The sequence below is a fragment of the Dasypus novemcinctus genome, chromosome 2 (genome assembly GCF_030445035.2).
Source record: "Dasypus novemcinctus isolate mDasNov1 chromosome 2, mDasNov1.1.hap2, whole genome shotgun sequence".
Classification (NCBI taxonomy): domain Eukaryota; kingdom Metazoa; phylum Chordata; class Mammalia; order Cingulata; family Dasypodidae; genus Dasypus; species Dasypus novemcinctus.
In genome coordinates this window covers 74,044,282-74,062,670 of record NC_080674.1, presented here as the reverse complement: position 1 = coordinate 74,062,670, position 18,389 = coordinate 74,044,282, and the positions used below count along the sequence as shown (strand labels likewise).

The 18,389-nt window shown below is 38.0% G+C and overlaps 1 protein-coding gene and 1 long non-coding RNA gene across 3 annotated transcripts; one reads left to right on the top strand and one right to left on the bottom strand.

Moving 5' to 3' along the window:
• Positions 1 to 2,292: 2,292 nt before the first annotated feature.
• On the bottom strand, positions 2,293 to 9,224 carry BTF3 (basic transcription factor 3). 2 transcript variants are annotated; one of them, XM_004480245.5, is made up of 6 exons: positions 8,843 to 9,224; positions 8,435 to 8,503; positions 5,424 to 5,537; positions 4,841 to 5,042; positions 3,499 to 3,555; positions 2,293 to 2,597 (listed from the first exon to the last, which is right to left on the bottom strand). In XM_004480245.5, the coding sequence occupies exons 1-6, from the start codon at positions 8,972 to 8,974 to the stop codon at positions 2,551 to 2,553; spliced, it is 621 nt and encodes a 206-aa protein (XP_004480302.1). In that variant the 5' UTR covers positions 8,975 to 9,224; the 3' UTR covers positions 2,293 to 2,550. The 2 variants fall into 2 exon arrangements, with proteins under 2 accessions (XP_004480302.1, XP_004480303.1); XM_004480246.3 differs by having other exon boundaries at positions 9,081 to 9,219.
• A 43-nt stretch (positions 9,225 to 9,267) lies between these two features.
• LOC131280920 (uncharacterized) lies at positions 9,268 to 17,445 on the top strand. Its single transcript, XR_009188626.2, has 2 exons — positions 9,268 to 9,354; positions 14,824 to 17,445. It is a non-coding gene; the product is annotated as an uncharacterized lncRNA (long non-coding RNA).
• The last annotated feature ends 944 nt before the right edge of the window (positions 17,446 to 18,389 follow it).

Here is an 18,389-nt window from a genome sequence, read left to right as displayed (position 1 = left end):
CTAAAAGCTCTTAGATTAAAATAAGTTATTTCTTCATTAGTACAGTCCTGCTTCAGATCTAGCTGAAAGCTAGTTTAGCCCAGGGCTAAATTATTATTGATCAATAGCCAAAAGATCAGAATCATCTGGCCCTCTGGTATACCAGAACCTGCAATTCTTTCTAGTAGTTAGAAGGGTGAAGAGCAAACCTGGATTTGAATCTCATCCTACCACTTAAGGGGCTGTGTGGCCTGAGACAAGTAATTTCACCTCTTGAAAATTATTTCCTCATCTGTACAGTATGGCTTTTTCTTGAGATTGTTATAATCAAATGAGATAATATAAACCAAGTGGTATAGTGCTTAGCATATAATAGCAGCTACTGATTTATGGGCAAGTAAAAAGTAAAAATTGTAATATGGTAGATTGTATTACTGTTCAAAACTATACTATCTCTGGAGATTTCCCCAATTCCATGGCCATGAAACTTGGACCATGTATGTGACTTGTGCTGATGAAAGTTTATGGTTAATGATGTCCTTACTTCCAGCAAAAAGTCTCAAGAGCCAGTTGGTTGTACTCAATCTCTTTCCCGTCATGAGACTGGCAATGTTCCGATTAGTGGCTGCTCCCAGATAAAAGTGGAGTCGAAAACACAGGAAAACAACTACAAGCATCAAATGAGAGACAAACCTTTGAAGCCTAAGATTTTGGTCATTTGTAACTGCAGCATAAATCCTACCCAGCCTGACACTGAAAAGGCTACAAGAAAAACCTCCCTTTTCCTATTAATCCATAGCCACCAACATACACCAGTTCATTTCAATGAACCAATGAAAGAACATTTTTAGAGTAACTGGAAAATGTCCTAAGTATATGCATAATAGGATTAATTTTAGCCAGTACCAGCTACAAGAAGCAAGTTGCCCTAGGACAGGCCTAGTCTGGAAATCTATTGCACTTTTCTATAGTCCCTTTTTTCTATAAATATAGGACAACCACAGGGAAGATGATTGCATTCTTCACAGGCTCAAGTTGGTCTGTCACTATTACCCCAAAACATCTTGGAGTAAGTTAAGAGTCTCCAATTGTGCTACTCAAAGAACGGCCACAATCCACACCTAACTCTTCCCCCACCTCACTGCCCTCCAGTTTAGTCAACTCTAATTGCTTGGGCAATTAAAAATGAGAAATAACCTAGCAGCTTCAAGAGGGCACATGGAACACCGTTTTTGGATTCTGGAGTGAGTATGTAGCACACCCAGCCTGACCCACAATGGTCTGGAAACAAACTTTTTGGGGCCCTTGCTACTGACGCAGTGTACTTTAACCTAATAGGATTGATATACATGCTTAGAATAAAATATAAAAATATGCAAACACTGTTTACAAGGCACTTCATTTTTGGTAGTTAACTAATGGTGACTTTTAGAAATAGCATTATATTACCTTCAAGAGCCACTACCTTTGCAAATTGGTATGGACATTTAAAACCAATTATTGTTACGAGTTGCCTAGTTGCATATTACACATGCGTTCCAATTAACATTAAAAATGATTTTAAAGTTACTTCAACATAATGAATGCTAATACAAATTTTAAAAGAAGCCCTAGAACAAAGGCGTCTTCTGAGATAATGGAACTGCTGTTCAATATTGATTATGGTTACATGTGTTAAAATTTATACAACCACATACACAAAAACGTCAACTTTGATGATTTAAAGAGTAAAATTTTTAAAAACAGGAAAAAGCAGGCTTCTATCTATTCATTTAAAGTATCATTGCTTCAGAAAAGACAAAGTGACCCTAGAAACATTCCTAAACAGTTTTTGTTCAGTCACCTTACTGAATGTCTTAGAAGGGATTCGAAATGAAGTATTTTCATTTTTGATGTTCTAAACTTTGGGTGACATTTGCAAAATGAGGTTATTAATAGTCCCTACTGATAAATTGAGCATTAAATGAGATAAAATTAAGTTAGACCAAACATGTGAGGCACTCTGTGCTAACAAAGTAGAAATATCAAGAGCAAAAAAACCCCACCCCTGCACACCCACTAAAGAATCTTTTACTCTCATTTTATAAATGTACTTATGACAAAAAGCCATGGAAGCCCTCTCTGCTAGAGAAAAAATATTCCGAAACATGAGAACTTCATACAAATTTGTTATATTATACATGATTCTCAATCCTTAATCAAATTTTATCAAAGGTTTTCAGTCACATTATATGCCAAAATTAGCTTCCGATAAACAACTTTGCTTTCTGCATAAAAATCCGTTTTAATGAAATAAAAAAATAAAACCTTGAGTACTAGGCAAAGAACTTTATTAATATTGTTTTCAAACTTTACTCCCAGGCTTCTTCAGCTTAATTAGCTGCAAAGAATGAAACTGTGGATAAGCAAAAACTGAAAAGAGCTGCAGTGTCCAACGGGCTTGAGCTTAAAAATATTAGAGATCTAGATTTTATTAGATCCATAAACGAAACAATTTTAAAAAGCAGTCATAATATAAAATAGCAGCTCCAAGTAATGTCAAATTCTATCTTCTTCGGAAGTTGACTCAATTCAGTTGGCCTCATTCTTGGAAGCCTCATCAAAATTCTCCACAAGATCTAGAAAAAGAGAAAGTAGAAACTCAGGAAAAAGCCAAATCTACATATCATCATCAGATCTTATCAGGAGATGAGGAAATGCTCCCAAAATATATCCTACAGTTAACAGGATAGAAATTTAATTATTTCTGATGAGACCACTATCCATTTGACACACTTAGATAAGTGTACGTTTGGCATACAAGTAAAACAAGGGAAAAAGGAAAGCCAATAATTTGCAACCATATAAACCCTGTACTTAAGGAATATACATACACACACTCCCCATTCTAACTCCATTCCAAGAATTAAAATTAAACAGTGTAATATAGTGGTCAATGAGGAGAGCCAGAACCAAATCCCATGACACACAGTTTAAGTTTTTCCTCATTCCTGAGGATACCTGTCTATGCAAAGTGGGGATATTTATAAGCCTAGTGAGTCTACTGCCTAAGAAATTATTTTTCAACAAAGTAAATTATCCAGTAACAGCTGTGAGAGAAAAATCCATGAATGCCAAAGACATTATTGTACTGCAGATTTCAGGATGGTTATATACCAAGATACTTCAACTTTTCTGTGTCTTCTCATACATTTATGAATTTCAAAGTAGGAAACAAAGGGTCGTTTGTGATTTACAGGTAAATTATATTTATGTTATAACAGACTTTTATTTATTCAACATTTACCCTAAGATTAGACACCTATACCTTGGAATTTCACAGAAATAAGCCAAGTCTGCAAACATAACTTCAGTTAAATAACATAGCATTATTCTCATTCTAAGTGAATGCCACATCTCCTTTACCAGCCCACCCCTCCCTTTACCTTCTGTACTTATTCCCCAAATAGGGATAGTATAAGGACTCTCTATTCTCCCTTGCTAAGAGTCTCTGGTCTAACTACAAATTAAAGTTCCTACCTGGAACTTCATCATCATCATCCTCTCCAGGAGCAAGTGGTGCTTTTCCATCCACAGCTGTGAAAGGGAAACAAATGTTACTCACACACTTTTCTAAGTCTTCAATAAAGTTTAACCAAAATAACAGATAGAAACACCAAATTTTGTTACAAACTATATTCATGATTACAGTGACATGTGGATTTCTTCTATATTATCAATGACATGACATTCTGCTATCTACAAATGGGGTGAAATACCAATATAGCATCAAACAAATTCCATACCTACCATTTTAATCTCTCTGACTTGGCACAGGAGCTGAGATAGCGTGAGACAAATAGGGAACTCCCAAGGTGAGGGCAAACCCACATATCAAATTTTATGGTAAGACATATTTTAGATGCAACTTAAGAGGTCATTTTCTCAAATATTCTTAGTTTTGTGCACCAGTATAGAGCTAGTGTTTAAAGCAATGCACAGCATAAAAGTATACACTCAATAAACATTTACTGAAAATAGAATGAAATATTGAAAGCATCTGAGTGATAAGCAACCACTTTCCTTTTATTATACATGAAAGTAAACTACACTCAAAATTATAAGACCTCACTGTATTAGCCCCATATAGATTTCACTAGGATACTTCAAAAGCCTACTTCAGTTTCTGAGAGCCAAAGACATTCCAGAACCTCTTATTCCACTCAACATGACATTAAAAATTGAGGCAAATTGAGTCAATGCCTAGAAAAACATGGGTATCTCTACAGTAAGTCTAAATAAGCCTCTAGCTTGCTTCTGAATTCCAGTTGCTTAAATTTTAATCAGAGGGCCTCAGCATAAGTTGCTAATACTCAACTATTTTTTGCCCTGAAAAAAAAAAAAAACGTCTATCATATGTAACTAAAAAAACCAAAATATAGGCAGCCCATTTCTTTAAAAAAGCTATGGATAATACCACTTATATAGATACAACTAAGAAGTTTGATAATACTAATATATTTGTAATCAATCCTAAACTGTACCCAGGGTCCACAGGATGGAGGAATAAAATATGGATTAAAGGGGGAAAAAAATATAAACTGTAAATAGTTATCAAAAGTGGGGGGGGGGGAAATCAACATTTTCAACATTTCTAGTTAATAAAAATAAAATACATCCCACTGATCACTGAATAAAGTATAATGATCACAACATAAATTACTGACCACACTAAGAACACTTGCTTAAAATCAATTTAATAATTGATGTTTAGTGAAAAGTTTGCATTTTCAAATTTAAGATATTTCCTTTGTGCTCTAGGATCTAAGAAATCTGCTGCTAAATAAGTAACACTTGGCAAAACCCCTACTAGGAAACTCACATTGTTTGGGCAGAGCTTCAGCCAGTCTCCTCAAACTGGTCAGACTGTCTGCACCAAGCTGGTTTAAGATGCTGGGTAGCATTTCTGTTAACTGCTTGGTCTCAGCATGGCCTGTAATGGTGAAAGTGTTCGCTGCCAGAGATGCCTGAACTTTAGGGTTATTAAAGTGGATCACTGTTCCTTGGTTTGTAAACATGTTAACCTGTAAAGAAACATTTTTAAAAATTAGCAATACTCACTAAATTCCCTTTAAAATCAAACATGTTTTATTAAACAATAACTGAAGTTTGGTTTCTGTTATTTCACTGTGAAGCTCTTTGCACCATTGAGAAATGAACTAAAATGGCAGGTGAAATTCTGTCTGGAACGGAATGTGTGGACTAATACTTTTCAGACAGTTTTCAGACTTAGAAATCTCCTTGAAACTCATTAAAAGGGTAGAAACATGTCTTTAGGAACTTTGAGTCTAGAGGGATATGAAATTGTTTGAAGTACAGTTTAAAGGGGGGGGGGATTTAATGCATGAATAGTAAAACTTTCCAACCAAATTTTGCTTTTTAAAGAAAGAAAATTTAACATTTACCTCTTCAATACCAGAGATATTGTTTACCCCTAATTTCTTTAAGGAGAACTGAAGTTTTTTATCATCTGCTGTAGCTGTTCTATGAACCACCTTCTTCTTTCTGCGAGCAGTTCCCTGAGAGGGAGAAAAGGAGAGAAAAATATCACATTTACACCTCATTTTCAAGGGAAACAGTTTAATTCTTTTTTGATCTTTGGATCTGTATGAAAAATTACTATAACTATAAACTTTTTTGCAGTGAGTAGACACGTTAACACAAAGATGGAAGCAAAAAGAGGGAAAAGAAAATCCTTAACATCGTCTAACTTCTAATTTTGTAAGATATAAATGATCTTCTGGAAGTCCTACTTTTTTATATTATTTGCTCTAGAAGTGAACAATGAGGGGCACTTGTCAACCTAAACTCAGCCTCATTCAGAAGCTCCATGTCTTTTAAAAAACTCAACATCAAAACTAATATTCACAGGCAAGACAGTGATCAAATGAGTCTGACTACAGTCCTCTATAGCACCAAAGAGTAAAATCTGAAGTTCTTCTTGCTGCCTTGCCACTGTGAACACATCTCCTACCACAGATGTGTAGTACTCCTCCTTCTCAGCCAAATAATATATCTCCTTCCTGCTCCTTAAACAGGCCAAGCAGGCTATGACCTTATAACCTCTGCACATTCCATTACTCTCTTCCACCAGCATCTGCAAGGCTCTCTCAGTGCAGGTCTCTGCTCAGATGTCACCAGAGTGGCCTTTCCCAACCAATGATTAAAAAATAGCAATTCCTGATTCAATCATTATCTTTCCTTGTTTATTTTTCTACTATGAGAGAGAAATATTTTATTGTCTATACCCTTCCATGAGAATGTAAGCCTTGAGGGCTTTTGTTGTGTTTATTGCTATAAACCTAGTACCTAGAACAATATGGCTCACTGAAGGTACTTAATACCTTGATGATCAAATGAATACAAGCTTCAGGAAAATATGTGGCCTCTTATACATATATGCCAAGTCTCCAATCTCCTTTCATCCTTTAAAAATCTTGTTTAAGCGTTACCTTTCTGTGATGCAACTACCCTCCACTCCAAACTATTCTCACCTATCTTGAAAATGCTTCTATTTCACTGTCTGTACCACATTGTGAAAACAGGATTTGTTTTTAAAGGGGCCTTATCTCCTTAACTAGGCCTAAAACTCCCCTCCCTGTATTCCCCACCCCACCACTCCGGACTTTAAACTTCTCAACTTTACGTTCTCAGAACCCAACATAGTAAGGGTTTAAAGTCCAAGGATTCTTAACCAGGGATCTGTGAGCTCAAAATGAAGTAAAACAAACAAACAAACAAACAAACATTATTCTTGTGGGGACATGTTGGTGTGGGTGTGATATATTTATTAAATAATACACAGTATAATGTGACTTAGTAAGGTGTCCACGGTTTTCACCTGACTGGTAAAGGGGTCTGTGAGACAAAAAAGGTTGAGTCCCAGGTTTAAACACTAATATATATCACAGTTTAACAGAAGAAAATAGTGATAAAAGTACCTAATCCTTGCAGGTTTCTCTAAGGCAAAACAACTAATTTCACATCTCATAATAAGTAGGTTTCTTAAAAGCTCAGAAAATTGTTTCTATACTTCTGTAACTACAGAAAGATTTGCTATATAACTAAATAAGTATTAAGACATGACATTATAAGACTAAAAGTTTACACTTACATCATTTTTAAGTTTCCTGGAAACCTTCAAGAATGTTTCCTTTACCCTACCAGTGGTGCCTCACAAAACTGAAGTCTAATAATCAGGGTTAAAAAAGACTGGACACAGACACATTATTCAGATTATGCTTCTGAAACTCATACGATCAATAAAAGGAATGATGGCTAAGCAAAGTAACCCACATGAGTTTTTCTGGCACCTGAAGACCACACCTAGCTTATAACAACTATTAAAAAGAACAAGAAACACCTATTGTTACTGGGTATAGGTGTGGCTCTTGAAAACTACTAGCCTCAGCAAAAAAAAAAAAAAAAAATCAGGATAAATTCACTGCTGACAAAGTTCAGTAATTCAACAGATCTATAGCTTTATGTTTAGGTACAACTTTCAGCTATCTCACAATAGACAGTGCTTTAAAGAAGAGAAAAACTATTAGGCAATAAACTTGTACTGTGGAAACATTACATACAAGTTTTACTAAGTAAACACATGCTCTGTTCCAAAAGATTGCCACACCTTGTTTAATAGTAAGAATGTGTTAACAATACAAAATAAAACCAGGGAGATCTCTTTTTAGAGTGGACTTCTAAATAAAGTAAAAGAATTCCCTTGAAGATGATCAGTATTTAACAGAAAAAGACATTTAACCTAAACTGCCCATTAAAAAACCCACAAATCACTTTCATTCCCTCAGTTTTAGGGCAATTACGAAGCCAAAACAAAGTAGATATCTGCTTCGATAATCGTTTCAAATCTATAGTCACTGCTTAAACTCCAAAATGTACCTATGAGAAAGATATTTTCAAGTAACTCTGAAAATATACAACTACCCTGGACTACATTTAGCTCAGAAAACATCACTGAAAGAGTCTTGATTTACAAGAGACACACAAACTTCTGTTACATGTAACAATTATTCAGAGCCTTAAATGATATTCTGGTTGAAAGGATAGATGAAATTTATCAACAAATTCAGATTTAGCTTAGTTATAAAGTGGGGGGAAAAACCAAGCACCGATTTAACTTAAGCCAAAACAAGTCTAGGGTGTGAGGTTTACAATAATGATCAAACTGAAATGACACATTTTCTAACTAGCAAACACTTGTTCTACTAAAACACTGTAGCACTGAACATAAACATGGTTACATAAAAGCAACGTTTTTAGTTTAAGTGTTCTTTTAACCTCGGTTAACTTGCTCTTTTTTTTCTTTTAACGTACAACCTGCGTGTCTCACTGTGGTATTTGAAATGCAAAACAAACTTCCTAACCTTAGAACTTCAAAGTAAAAAATAAAACTTACTTTCCCACCAATGCGCACTTGTGCCTGCAGTTTGGCGAGTTTCTCCTGGTTCATGATAGTTTCTTTCATCTAAAAAAAACAGGAAACCCTCAGCGAGGAAAGGTCTACCTCCCTCTAGCATTCCACGCTCGTTATTTCCCAAGACACCAGCAGGAGAGTATATGTATTACTTAGGCCGAGGCCTGGATCCCAAATCCACCCCGTAAAATTCCGAATTTAGTTTCGAGAGTGCCCAAAGAGCAACCACCTCCCATGCCCTCCCCCAGACCTTTCCGCTCTTTGCAGTCCAAGAACAAGGGCTCTGAGCAAGGCCTGTTCAGCTCCCCCCACCCAAGGCCCTGGCTCGGCCCGGCCTTGGCCTAGCCAGGGCCTGCCCAGCCCGGCCACTCTCCACAAGCCTGGCGGTACCTGAGGCTCCTGTCCTCGGGTTCCGCCGCGAGGTGGAGGTAAAGACGGCGTCGTCTCGACCCCAGGGCAGCCGCCCCTGGCTCGACCTCGCCCCGGAGAGTCAGCCTGAGTGGGTGCGCCTGTCCGTCGCATCGCCTTGCTCTCCTCAACCCTGTCCCTCCCTGTCTTGCTTCTTCCGGGAACTTCCCGCCCCCGCTCCCTTCCTCCTCCCACGCCGGCGTTCAGAGCCTTTTTGTACCTTGTCGGAGCGGAAATGGGGCCGCGCGGGGGACTAGGGTTGGCACTCAGGGGTCTCAGGTAGACCAGCTGAGACCAGACGCACACACGCGGGGACGCAAGATGGCAGCTAGAGGGAGGCCGGAAGTGATACAACGCCACTTCCACCCAAAATCAGGAAATGGACAGCGCGGCGAGCTCCGCTCTTCAGTGCGCATGCGCGGTTTCGCGGCACGGCGCTGTGGCGGTGGTGCGCCAACTTCCGCTCTTCCTCGTCCGGCGATACCTGGCGTGAGGTACTAGCAGAGATTCTGAGGGCATCGCGAGTAGCCCTGGGAAAGGCCACAGAGGGTCAGAGAGCATGGTTCTTTGCACAGTTAGGGTTGAGTAAGTCTGCCATGTCATCATTGGCCCCTGATCCTGAAGTTCCTTTCCCTCCGAAGAAAGTGCCTGTTCACGTTTGGGGAAACGCCTGGGCGCCGGGCACGTGCTCGCTCTAGCTGCTCTGTGCTGACTTGTTAGTGTAGATTAGAGCGACATTTGAGTGCATTAGAAATTCCCATTCGGCCCGAGTGAGGCTTTACCAAAACATTTTGTCAGAACTTTGTTAAAAGCAATGAGTTTACTTTTGCTTTCCAAGGTTAGATAGTTTGGCAAGTTGTGGGACGGTAGTTCAGAATTTCTGGAACGCATGTTCACAATGCATCCCCGGGCCCCACCCTCAAAAATCGATTTAGGACTGGTGATAGGACCGATAATCTGCAACTCAGCAAGTTAAGCAGGTGGCTAACCACCTTAAACCGGTCTACGTGAAATTTATTTCTCTTGTCACTTTAACAAGCAAAAAGTTGACTCCTTGATAACGAGTTAGCATGGACTTGACACATTAGCAATTTATGGTGAATAAACTTTACCTTTTTAATGGATTATTCAATCAAGGGGAAATTTGTTTCCGGTGTGGTTAGAGAGACTCGGCTTATTGGTGTGCGTTAAAATTTGCTAAATGCCTGGGCAAGCATTAAGACACTCCAACATAAAATAATAGATATTTTTTTAAAAGGCAATTCAAATAAAGGTGATATCTGATCAACCTTTTTATAGTCTTAGCTATGAAGTGCCTTTTCATATTCAAAACAGTCTGAACTCTTAGCTAGAGAACACAATTTATATATGCACCCATCATTTAAGATGAATCTTTGTTTTTCAATAATTTTCACATGTAAGTTTGTTAAAATTGTGATGTCTCATTAAGAAAAATAACTGAGAACAGCTGTATTGCTTTTTAGGCTAATTGTAACAGTTGATATATTCTCAACTGAAAATCAATACTGATTCTATTTAAATTTGAATCAAGTTTGGTGCAGCAAAGGGGGTTTGCAGTTAGTCTTTATGGGTCACTGTCCCTAAAGATAAAGGTGGAACTAACTCTGCCAACTATTCAGTGCTATAGAATTCTTACAAATTATATACTGCCTTTTTCTGAAAGAAAGGTGACCTTTGTTCAGGAACAATTTTTTTCTCCTTCCTTCTGGATACACTGGAGGCAGGCATTTGAAACTTAAAAGTCATATGATGTTTTCTGAGCTTTTACATAAGCACAAACTGCATCCATAACTTGCCACCTGATTCACCTTTTTTTTTCTCTCCCCTCCCCCCCCCTGCCCTGCTCCAATTGTCTGTTCTCCGTGTCCATTTGCTGTGTGTTCTTTGTCCGGTTCTGTTGTTGTTAGCAGCACGGGAATCTGTGTTTCTTTTTGTTGTATCATCCTGTTGTGTCGGCTCTCCATGTTTGTGGTGCCATTCTTGGGCAGGCTGCACTTTCTTTCGTGCTGGGCAGCTCTCCTTACGGGGTGCACTTCTAGCACAGGGGCTCCCCTACACGGGGGACACCCCTGCGTGGCACTGCACTCCTTGCGCGCATCAGCACTGCGCATGGCCAGCTCCACACGGATCAAGGAGGCCCAGGGTTTGAACCGTGGACCTCCCATGTGGTAGACGGACGCCCTAACCACTGGGCCAAGTCCATTTCCCTGATTCACCTTTTATACACCTGTTTTCAGGAAATGTTCTAGGTTATTTTTTGTTTTTCTTTGATTCCCCTTTTACTCTTTTGTTGTTTTTAAAACTTGTACTTTGTAGAAAATCATCAAGGATTCCCTAATAGTAAGAGAAGAAAATTTTGGTATTTGACTCCCATCAGCTGCTTCTGCTTATCTTGTGACTATTTTGGAATTATGATTCTGCTAATATTTATATACATATCTTTTTAAAAATAACTGAAGGTGTTTTTTTTTTTTTACTCCAAATACATTGCTATTAGTTGAGGTCTTAGCTTAGAGATAGCAAAACAGTAATTCATGTGTTACCATTTCCCATGTGCATTCAATGTCTAAATGGTTCCCACACTTTACTACTAGCTTGAACAAGTCTAATAATCATTTTTTTTATTATTCGAGATGGCCTCTGTCAATAGACAGAAGTGGTAAGACAAATGTAAACTATTAGTACTCCCTTATTTAGAGTTTATCGTCTAATCAAAGTCTATGAATTGTTTTTCTCTTAGCTGGACTTCAGTCAGCTTCAGCAAGAGCCAAAGTATTCTCTTTGTATTATGCTTACTTCTAACAGGCTGTTGAGCCCCATTCTGACCCATTAGAGGTGTTAGGTATTCACTTGGGGTGAAAGTTCCTATGCTTTTAGTTGCTTCTTCCTCTAGCTTATGCCTGGTAGCCACTTTGAACTTTTTTTTTTTTGAACTTCGTAAACCTTGAACTCTTCTAGCCCTCCCACCTTTATCAAGTTAGTGCCTACACATCATTTCATTCTCAGTTTAAATGTCTCAGGAAACCCTTCTGACTTCCAACTCCATTAAATTACTTCCATCATAGTTATTTTTAGTTGTAGTATTTCATTAAATGCAAGATGAGAGGTTGGTGCATTTTTTGGAGGGTTAATGGAGAATGAGCTAGAAGTCTAGACAGTTTCCCACTAGGTTATATTGAGTGCTTGCTCTTGGGTCATTTGATCCTCACAGAAATCTTTTTTCTTTTTAAGATTTATTTATTTCTCCCCACCCCCTTGTTGTTTTCATTTGCTGTGTCTGTTCGTCTTCCTTGTTTCTTTAGGAGGCACTGGGAGCCGAACCCAGGACTTCCGATGTGGGAGGGAGGCAGGCACCTAATCATTTGAGCCATCTCGGTTCCCTGCTTTACTGTATCTCTCATTATGTTTTTCTTCTTATGTCTCTTGTTGTGTCAGCTTGCCACCCCTGCCCACCACACCAGCTTGCTGTCTTCTTTAGGAGGCGCTGGAAACCAAACCAGGGACTTCCCATGTGGTAGGCATGAGCCCAATTGCTTGAACCACATCCCTTTCCCCTCACAGAAATCTTGCGAGGTATTTGCTTCCCATTTTATTGGTAAGGGAACCAAGGCTTAGAGGGTTAAAAATATGAAAATAGGCACAATCTCATCATCCTTCCACCAAATTATCCACCTATTTGTATCTGAACCTACAAATAATGCTTTCACCTCTTACACATGGAAGAAATATTCTGTCTACTTGTACATTTCCTTACTTCATTCAGGATGTTGATTCTTCTGTTATTCTATCCCTCCTAGATATGTTCCCCCTTTTAACTAGATTATTTTATCAGTACACCAACGTGCAATATTATCTTAATAAAGAACAAAATTTAAAAATTTCTTTGGACCTGTGTTCCCCTCCAGCCACTGCTCAATTTCTGTGCTCCCTTTTACAGCGAAATTTTTCCACTTTCTCACCTCTATTCTTTCATTCAACCCCAAATGTATCTTCACTCTCTTCAGTCCTCTGAAACACTTTTTCATGGGCACTAAAGACCTCCATCTTGCCAAATCCAAAATCTCAGTTCTCATTTTGGCCTTTGAGTAGCATTTGACACACACCTCCACATTTCTTAAACATTTTCTTCTCCAGGCTTCCAAAACATTTCACTTTCCTGATTTTCTTCTTACTGTACAGGCACCTCCTCCACTTTGCTTTATCTTCCTCCTCTGTCTAACCTCCAAATAAAACAGTTGCTCACATTTTAGTCTCCTGTCCTCTTTTCTGCCTGTATATTCTCTCCCTAAATGATTTCTTCCAAACCCATGGCTTTTAAGTTTTATCTTTATTTTGATGACTCCCAAATTTATAATTCCAACCCTGACTTCCTTTGAACTCCAGACTGAATTTTCTTTTTTTAAAGTATTCTGGAAAACTTCAGACAAATAAAGGTAAAAAGGGTAACAGTTTTCCATAGAACTGTTACCCAGCATTGAAAATTATTAACTTAATACATGGACTCAGTATCCTTACTCTGTGATTAGGTGATTCCTCCCCCCCCCCCCCCACCACTGCCCCCACCCTTTTTTGAAGTTGACACATTTGTGGACCTTTTTATTCCATATAAAATTTTGGTTTTGTTTAATTCATTAAATTTTTTTATTGGGATTGATTGGACTACTAAATCTGGAAGGTTTGATATCTTTACTAATTATTTGAGTTTGCATTCACTTACAGGAAATAAATCTGGGTATTTTAAATACATAATTATTTAATATAGAGAACTAGTACTTAGAAAATTATTTAATGTGGAGATATGGGCATTAGCCTGGGCTGTCAAAAATGAGACCCAGGATAATACTGCAGAACCGATCCATCAAGGGAGCTGCAACCACTGTCCCCATCAGGATGATGAAAAAATCAGGACTTCCACAACTGGAATAAACTGACGTTAAGAATAAACCACGGTAGCTGCAATTCAGTTACAGAGAAAATACTGTAGCAACTATTCTACACCCACAAGCTAATGATTGGAGTCTGTAACACTGCTGCAGGAAATATTTATTTTAATATTAGATACTAGATAGAAAGTAATATCCAATTAATGCTGCAGAAAATATATCTTCAAGATATTTGTCAATTTTTTTTAGTTAAAAAAAAAGCATCAGGAAGAAGTCTTCAGTTTCACTTCCGATTTCCAAATCTCAATTAAATGTATCTAACTGACAGAATTAAAGTTAGGAGACAAGGTTGAAAGAAGTTGGAATGGATACTGAATGCTTATCTCCCTTATTTACCTAAATTGTCATATCCATGATCATAGTGCATCTATTTTCCTAATCTTTTATGTATTAATAGTTTTAAAGCTTTCCAAAAGTTTTGTGCATTCTTTGCTAGATGGATTACCATATATTTTGGGTTGATTTTTTAAGATTTCTTTCCTATTTTAGATACTGAAAATATCCTCCTTGGCTGTTAAGTTTGTGTGTAGTAGTATCCTTATTAAACAGAAATGCATCAATTTTTTACCCCAAGGTGATCCAACTATCAACTTAGAGAAAAGACAAAAGACAAAAACATGTTAAACTATTCCACAGAATGCAACCAATAATTTTCAGATTTTAGGAAATGATAGGACAATTAGTCTGGTTTTGGAAACATAGTACTAGGAGGAAAAAAAGAGGAAAGGGAGATCTTTTGATTTAAAAAGACAGAAACATATTAAACAACAACAACAAAGGAAAACAGGCCAAACTATAGTGTTTAAGGATGCTCATTTAGATGATGAAGCTGTAAAGAAAAGAAAGTGATCATCATAAAAGTCAGGATAGTGATTATTCTTGGGAGGAGGGAGGAGATTGTAATTGGGAGGAGGAACATGATTTCTGGGGTGGTGAGGTTTTTTTTTAAAGCATGCAAAACAACAGTATATATAATACAAAGATATCTGCATATTTCAGGTATTTTTCAACAATAGAGTGGATACTTTAGAGTGGAGGAGAATGGGAGTGAAGATCAAGGAAGAAGAAAAATCGAGGGAGAACTTGCATGAATTGAAGATGACAATATGCTAATTATAATGACTAATGTTTATATAGCCCTTATCATTGACACGGTTCTTAATGCTTTACATATATTAACTCATTTGATGCTATGTTTAGGTACTATTTCTTTCATTTTATAGAACCAGAAAATTGAGGCATGAGTGGTTATGTAATTTTACCTGTTTTAGTTTCCTTGCTGCTAAGCAAATACCATGAAATAGATTGGCTTAAACAATGGGGATTTATTGGCTCTCAGTTTTGAGGCTAGGAAAAGTCTAAAATCAAGCCATCATCAAGGTGATGCTTTCTCCTAGAAGACTGGTGTTCTGGGGCTGCCTGCTGGAGATCTTTGGTTGTTGGGTTTTCTGCCATGTGACAATGCACATGGCAGCCTCTCCTGGCTTCTTCCCATGGTTTTCTCCTCTCTCTGTGGCCTTCCCTATCAGGCCTTCAATAATAGGATTAAATCCCATACTGGGCCACACCTTATCTAAAGTAACTTTATCAAAAGGTCCTGTTGACTATGGGTCATACAGGAATGGATTTTAAGATCATTCTCTTCTGGGAGTACATAGCTCCAAACCACCACTTTACCTAAGGTCACTAAGCTGGTAAGTGGCAAAGCTGAAATATGAACCCAGACAATCTACTCCAGAGTCTGTGCTCATAATCATTACTAAGGAATATGATTAACTTAACTCTGTACCTGATGCCCAGATATATTCAACTGCCCACTCATTATTTTTACTTGGATGACTAACAGAAATCTCACATACACCATGTGTAAACCCAAACACTATTTCTCATCCACCTATAAGTCAAGAAATCGGAATCAACAGATTCCTTTCTTCCTGTAGCCTCCCACATCAAAGTCATCAGCAAATCTTATTGATCCTATCTCCAAAGTATATCCCCACTTTGGCCACTTATTTACCCTAATGCAAACCATCATCTGAGCTATAACAGCCTCCTAACTTATCCCTGTTTCTACTCTCCCCCTGCAGTTCATGTTTTGCACAGCAGACACTTCTCTTTTTTTAAAGTAAAATTTTTTTTTTTTAAGATTTATTTTTTATTTATTTAATTCCCCTCCCCTCCCCCGGTTGTGTGTTTTCTGTGTCTTTTTGCTGCGTCTTGTTTCTTTGTCCGCTTCTGTTGTCGTCAGCGGCAGGCACGGGAAGTGTGGGCGGCGCCATTCCTCGGCAGGCTGCTCCCTCCTTCGCGCTGGGCAGCTCTCCTTACAGGGTGCACTCCTTGCGCGTGGGGCTCCCCTACGCGGGGGACACCCCTGTGTAGAATGGCACTCCTTGCGCGCATAAGCACTGCTCATGGGCCAGCTCCACACGGGTCAAGGAGGCCCGGGGCTTGAACCGCGGACCTCCCATGTGGTAGACGGACGCCCTAACCACTGGGCCAAAGTCCGTTTCCCGCTTTTTTTTTAAGTAAATTAAATATTACTCTCCTGCTTATAATATCCCATGGCTGCCAATTCCATTTAGAATAAAATCTAGATTCCTTACCATGTCCTACAAAGCCACACATAATCTGCCCCTGTCTATTTCTTGACTGTTATCTCCTATCACTCTTTCTCAAGTTCTTAAGCCTCTCACATTCTTAGACTGTGCAGAACATAACAGATAGTAAAAATTTCCTTGCCCTCCAGATTTATTTTTTAAATAGAAGAATAGAGCTAAAATATCAGGAATGATTACTATATTTCAGTCCAGGGACAGTGCTTATATCAACTAATATTTGAACTAGCCATTCCCCAACCTCAGTTGTCATTAAGTTCCTAAGCCCTAAGTTGACATAGGCAATAGCCATCAAATTCACTGAAGACCTGATGCATTTGCTGGAGCAAAGGCAGCAAGTGAAATAGGAAAGATTGTAGGAGAAGGAAGAAAGGGCAGGAGAGAGTGCACCACCAATTGGGGCATAGTTTGGATTTATTATTCAGCAAATTGTTCAGCAGAATGGTTCCTCTTGACTTGAGTGTGTGTGTGTGTGAGAGAGAGAGATCTCCATGAGAAGAACATGCCAGAGGTAGATGCAGCCTGTTGAATATGGGTCCCAGAAGGAACACATGACATACATTATAAGTGCCTGACATAAATGCTTGAGTTTAAGGAACGTTACATGTAACGAATTGTAGCAATAGTTGGCAACAGTTAGTGCTACATGCTGTCCATCCTATTCCCTTACCATTAGTTCTCCGTGGGCCTATAACTGTTTATTCTGCACATAAATCAAAATAAAACAGTTGAGCAAAGTCAAATTGTGTATAAGCCAAGGAACAACAGGATTACCAGCACCCACCAGAAAGAAGCTAGGAAGAGGCAAGGTAAAATTCTTCCTCAGAGCCTACAGAAGGAGTCAGTCCTGCCGACGCTATTTTAGACTTGTGGCCTCCAGAACCCTGAGAAAATACATTTCTATTGTTTTAAGAAAAAATATTCAAATTGTGTGTATTCTATAACACATTAGAATGCTGTGCAATGAAGAACAGCATATGCTACCTTGTGTAAGAAAAAAGAAAAATAGGAATATATGTGTATGTTTTTGCAAAAAGGCAAACACTAGACAAAAAAAACAAAGAGAAGTTTACCTATAGGGTTTTAGAAACAGTGGAGGGGATAGAGATGGAAGCAAGACTTTTCAGAGTAAACCTTTCAACTAGTTTTGACTTTTGAACCTCTTACATATGATTAAAAAATGAAATCAAATTGAAAAGGAAAAAAGAAAATCCTCAATTTTAAAACAAATTGAAACAAAGGAACCTAAAGTGTGTATCAAATTGTGAAAATTGCCACCCGGAGAAAAGAATTGTTTAAAATGACTTTTGAACACAGTATGCAGACTGACCATCCTTAATAGAATATATTTAAAAGAGAAAAACACTGATAAATTTTTTATCCTCATTCAGTAGTCTTATTCTTAGTTGTAATACTGATATTATAAATTAGAGAACATTTTCTATATTGTAGGATAAAGCAAGTGAGTAATATTTTAATGTTTATAGAAAATGAGAATTTCAGTTTAAGAGAAAAGAGATACAACTTACTCTTTTAATTTTATAGTTAGTATTTTTTTTTCCTGTTTAAGGAATTTTTATCCACCTCATTTACATATTCTCTTTCATTTCTTATAGCCTTAGCTTTCACCTTTGGATCTATGATCCACCTCTAATTTTTGTACAGGTGAGGGGTCAATGTTCATTCCCCCCCCACACATGGATTCTAGAAAGATCCTTTATAAAAGACCAGAAAGAAAAGTTTTAAATTGAACTATGGCCATAACTCATCAGCACAAACAAGTAGTTGAGGCCACTCTAGATAAATATATATGTGTTTTTCTTCCCCTCCCCCTCCCCCACTCTTTCCCATTCCCCTTCGCCTCCCTGCTGTTTTAGCTGTCTGTGTCCATTTGCTGTGTGATCTTCTGTATCTATATCTCTTTTTGTTTTCTCATCTTTCTCCTCTAAG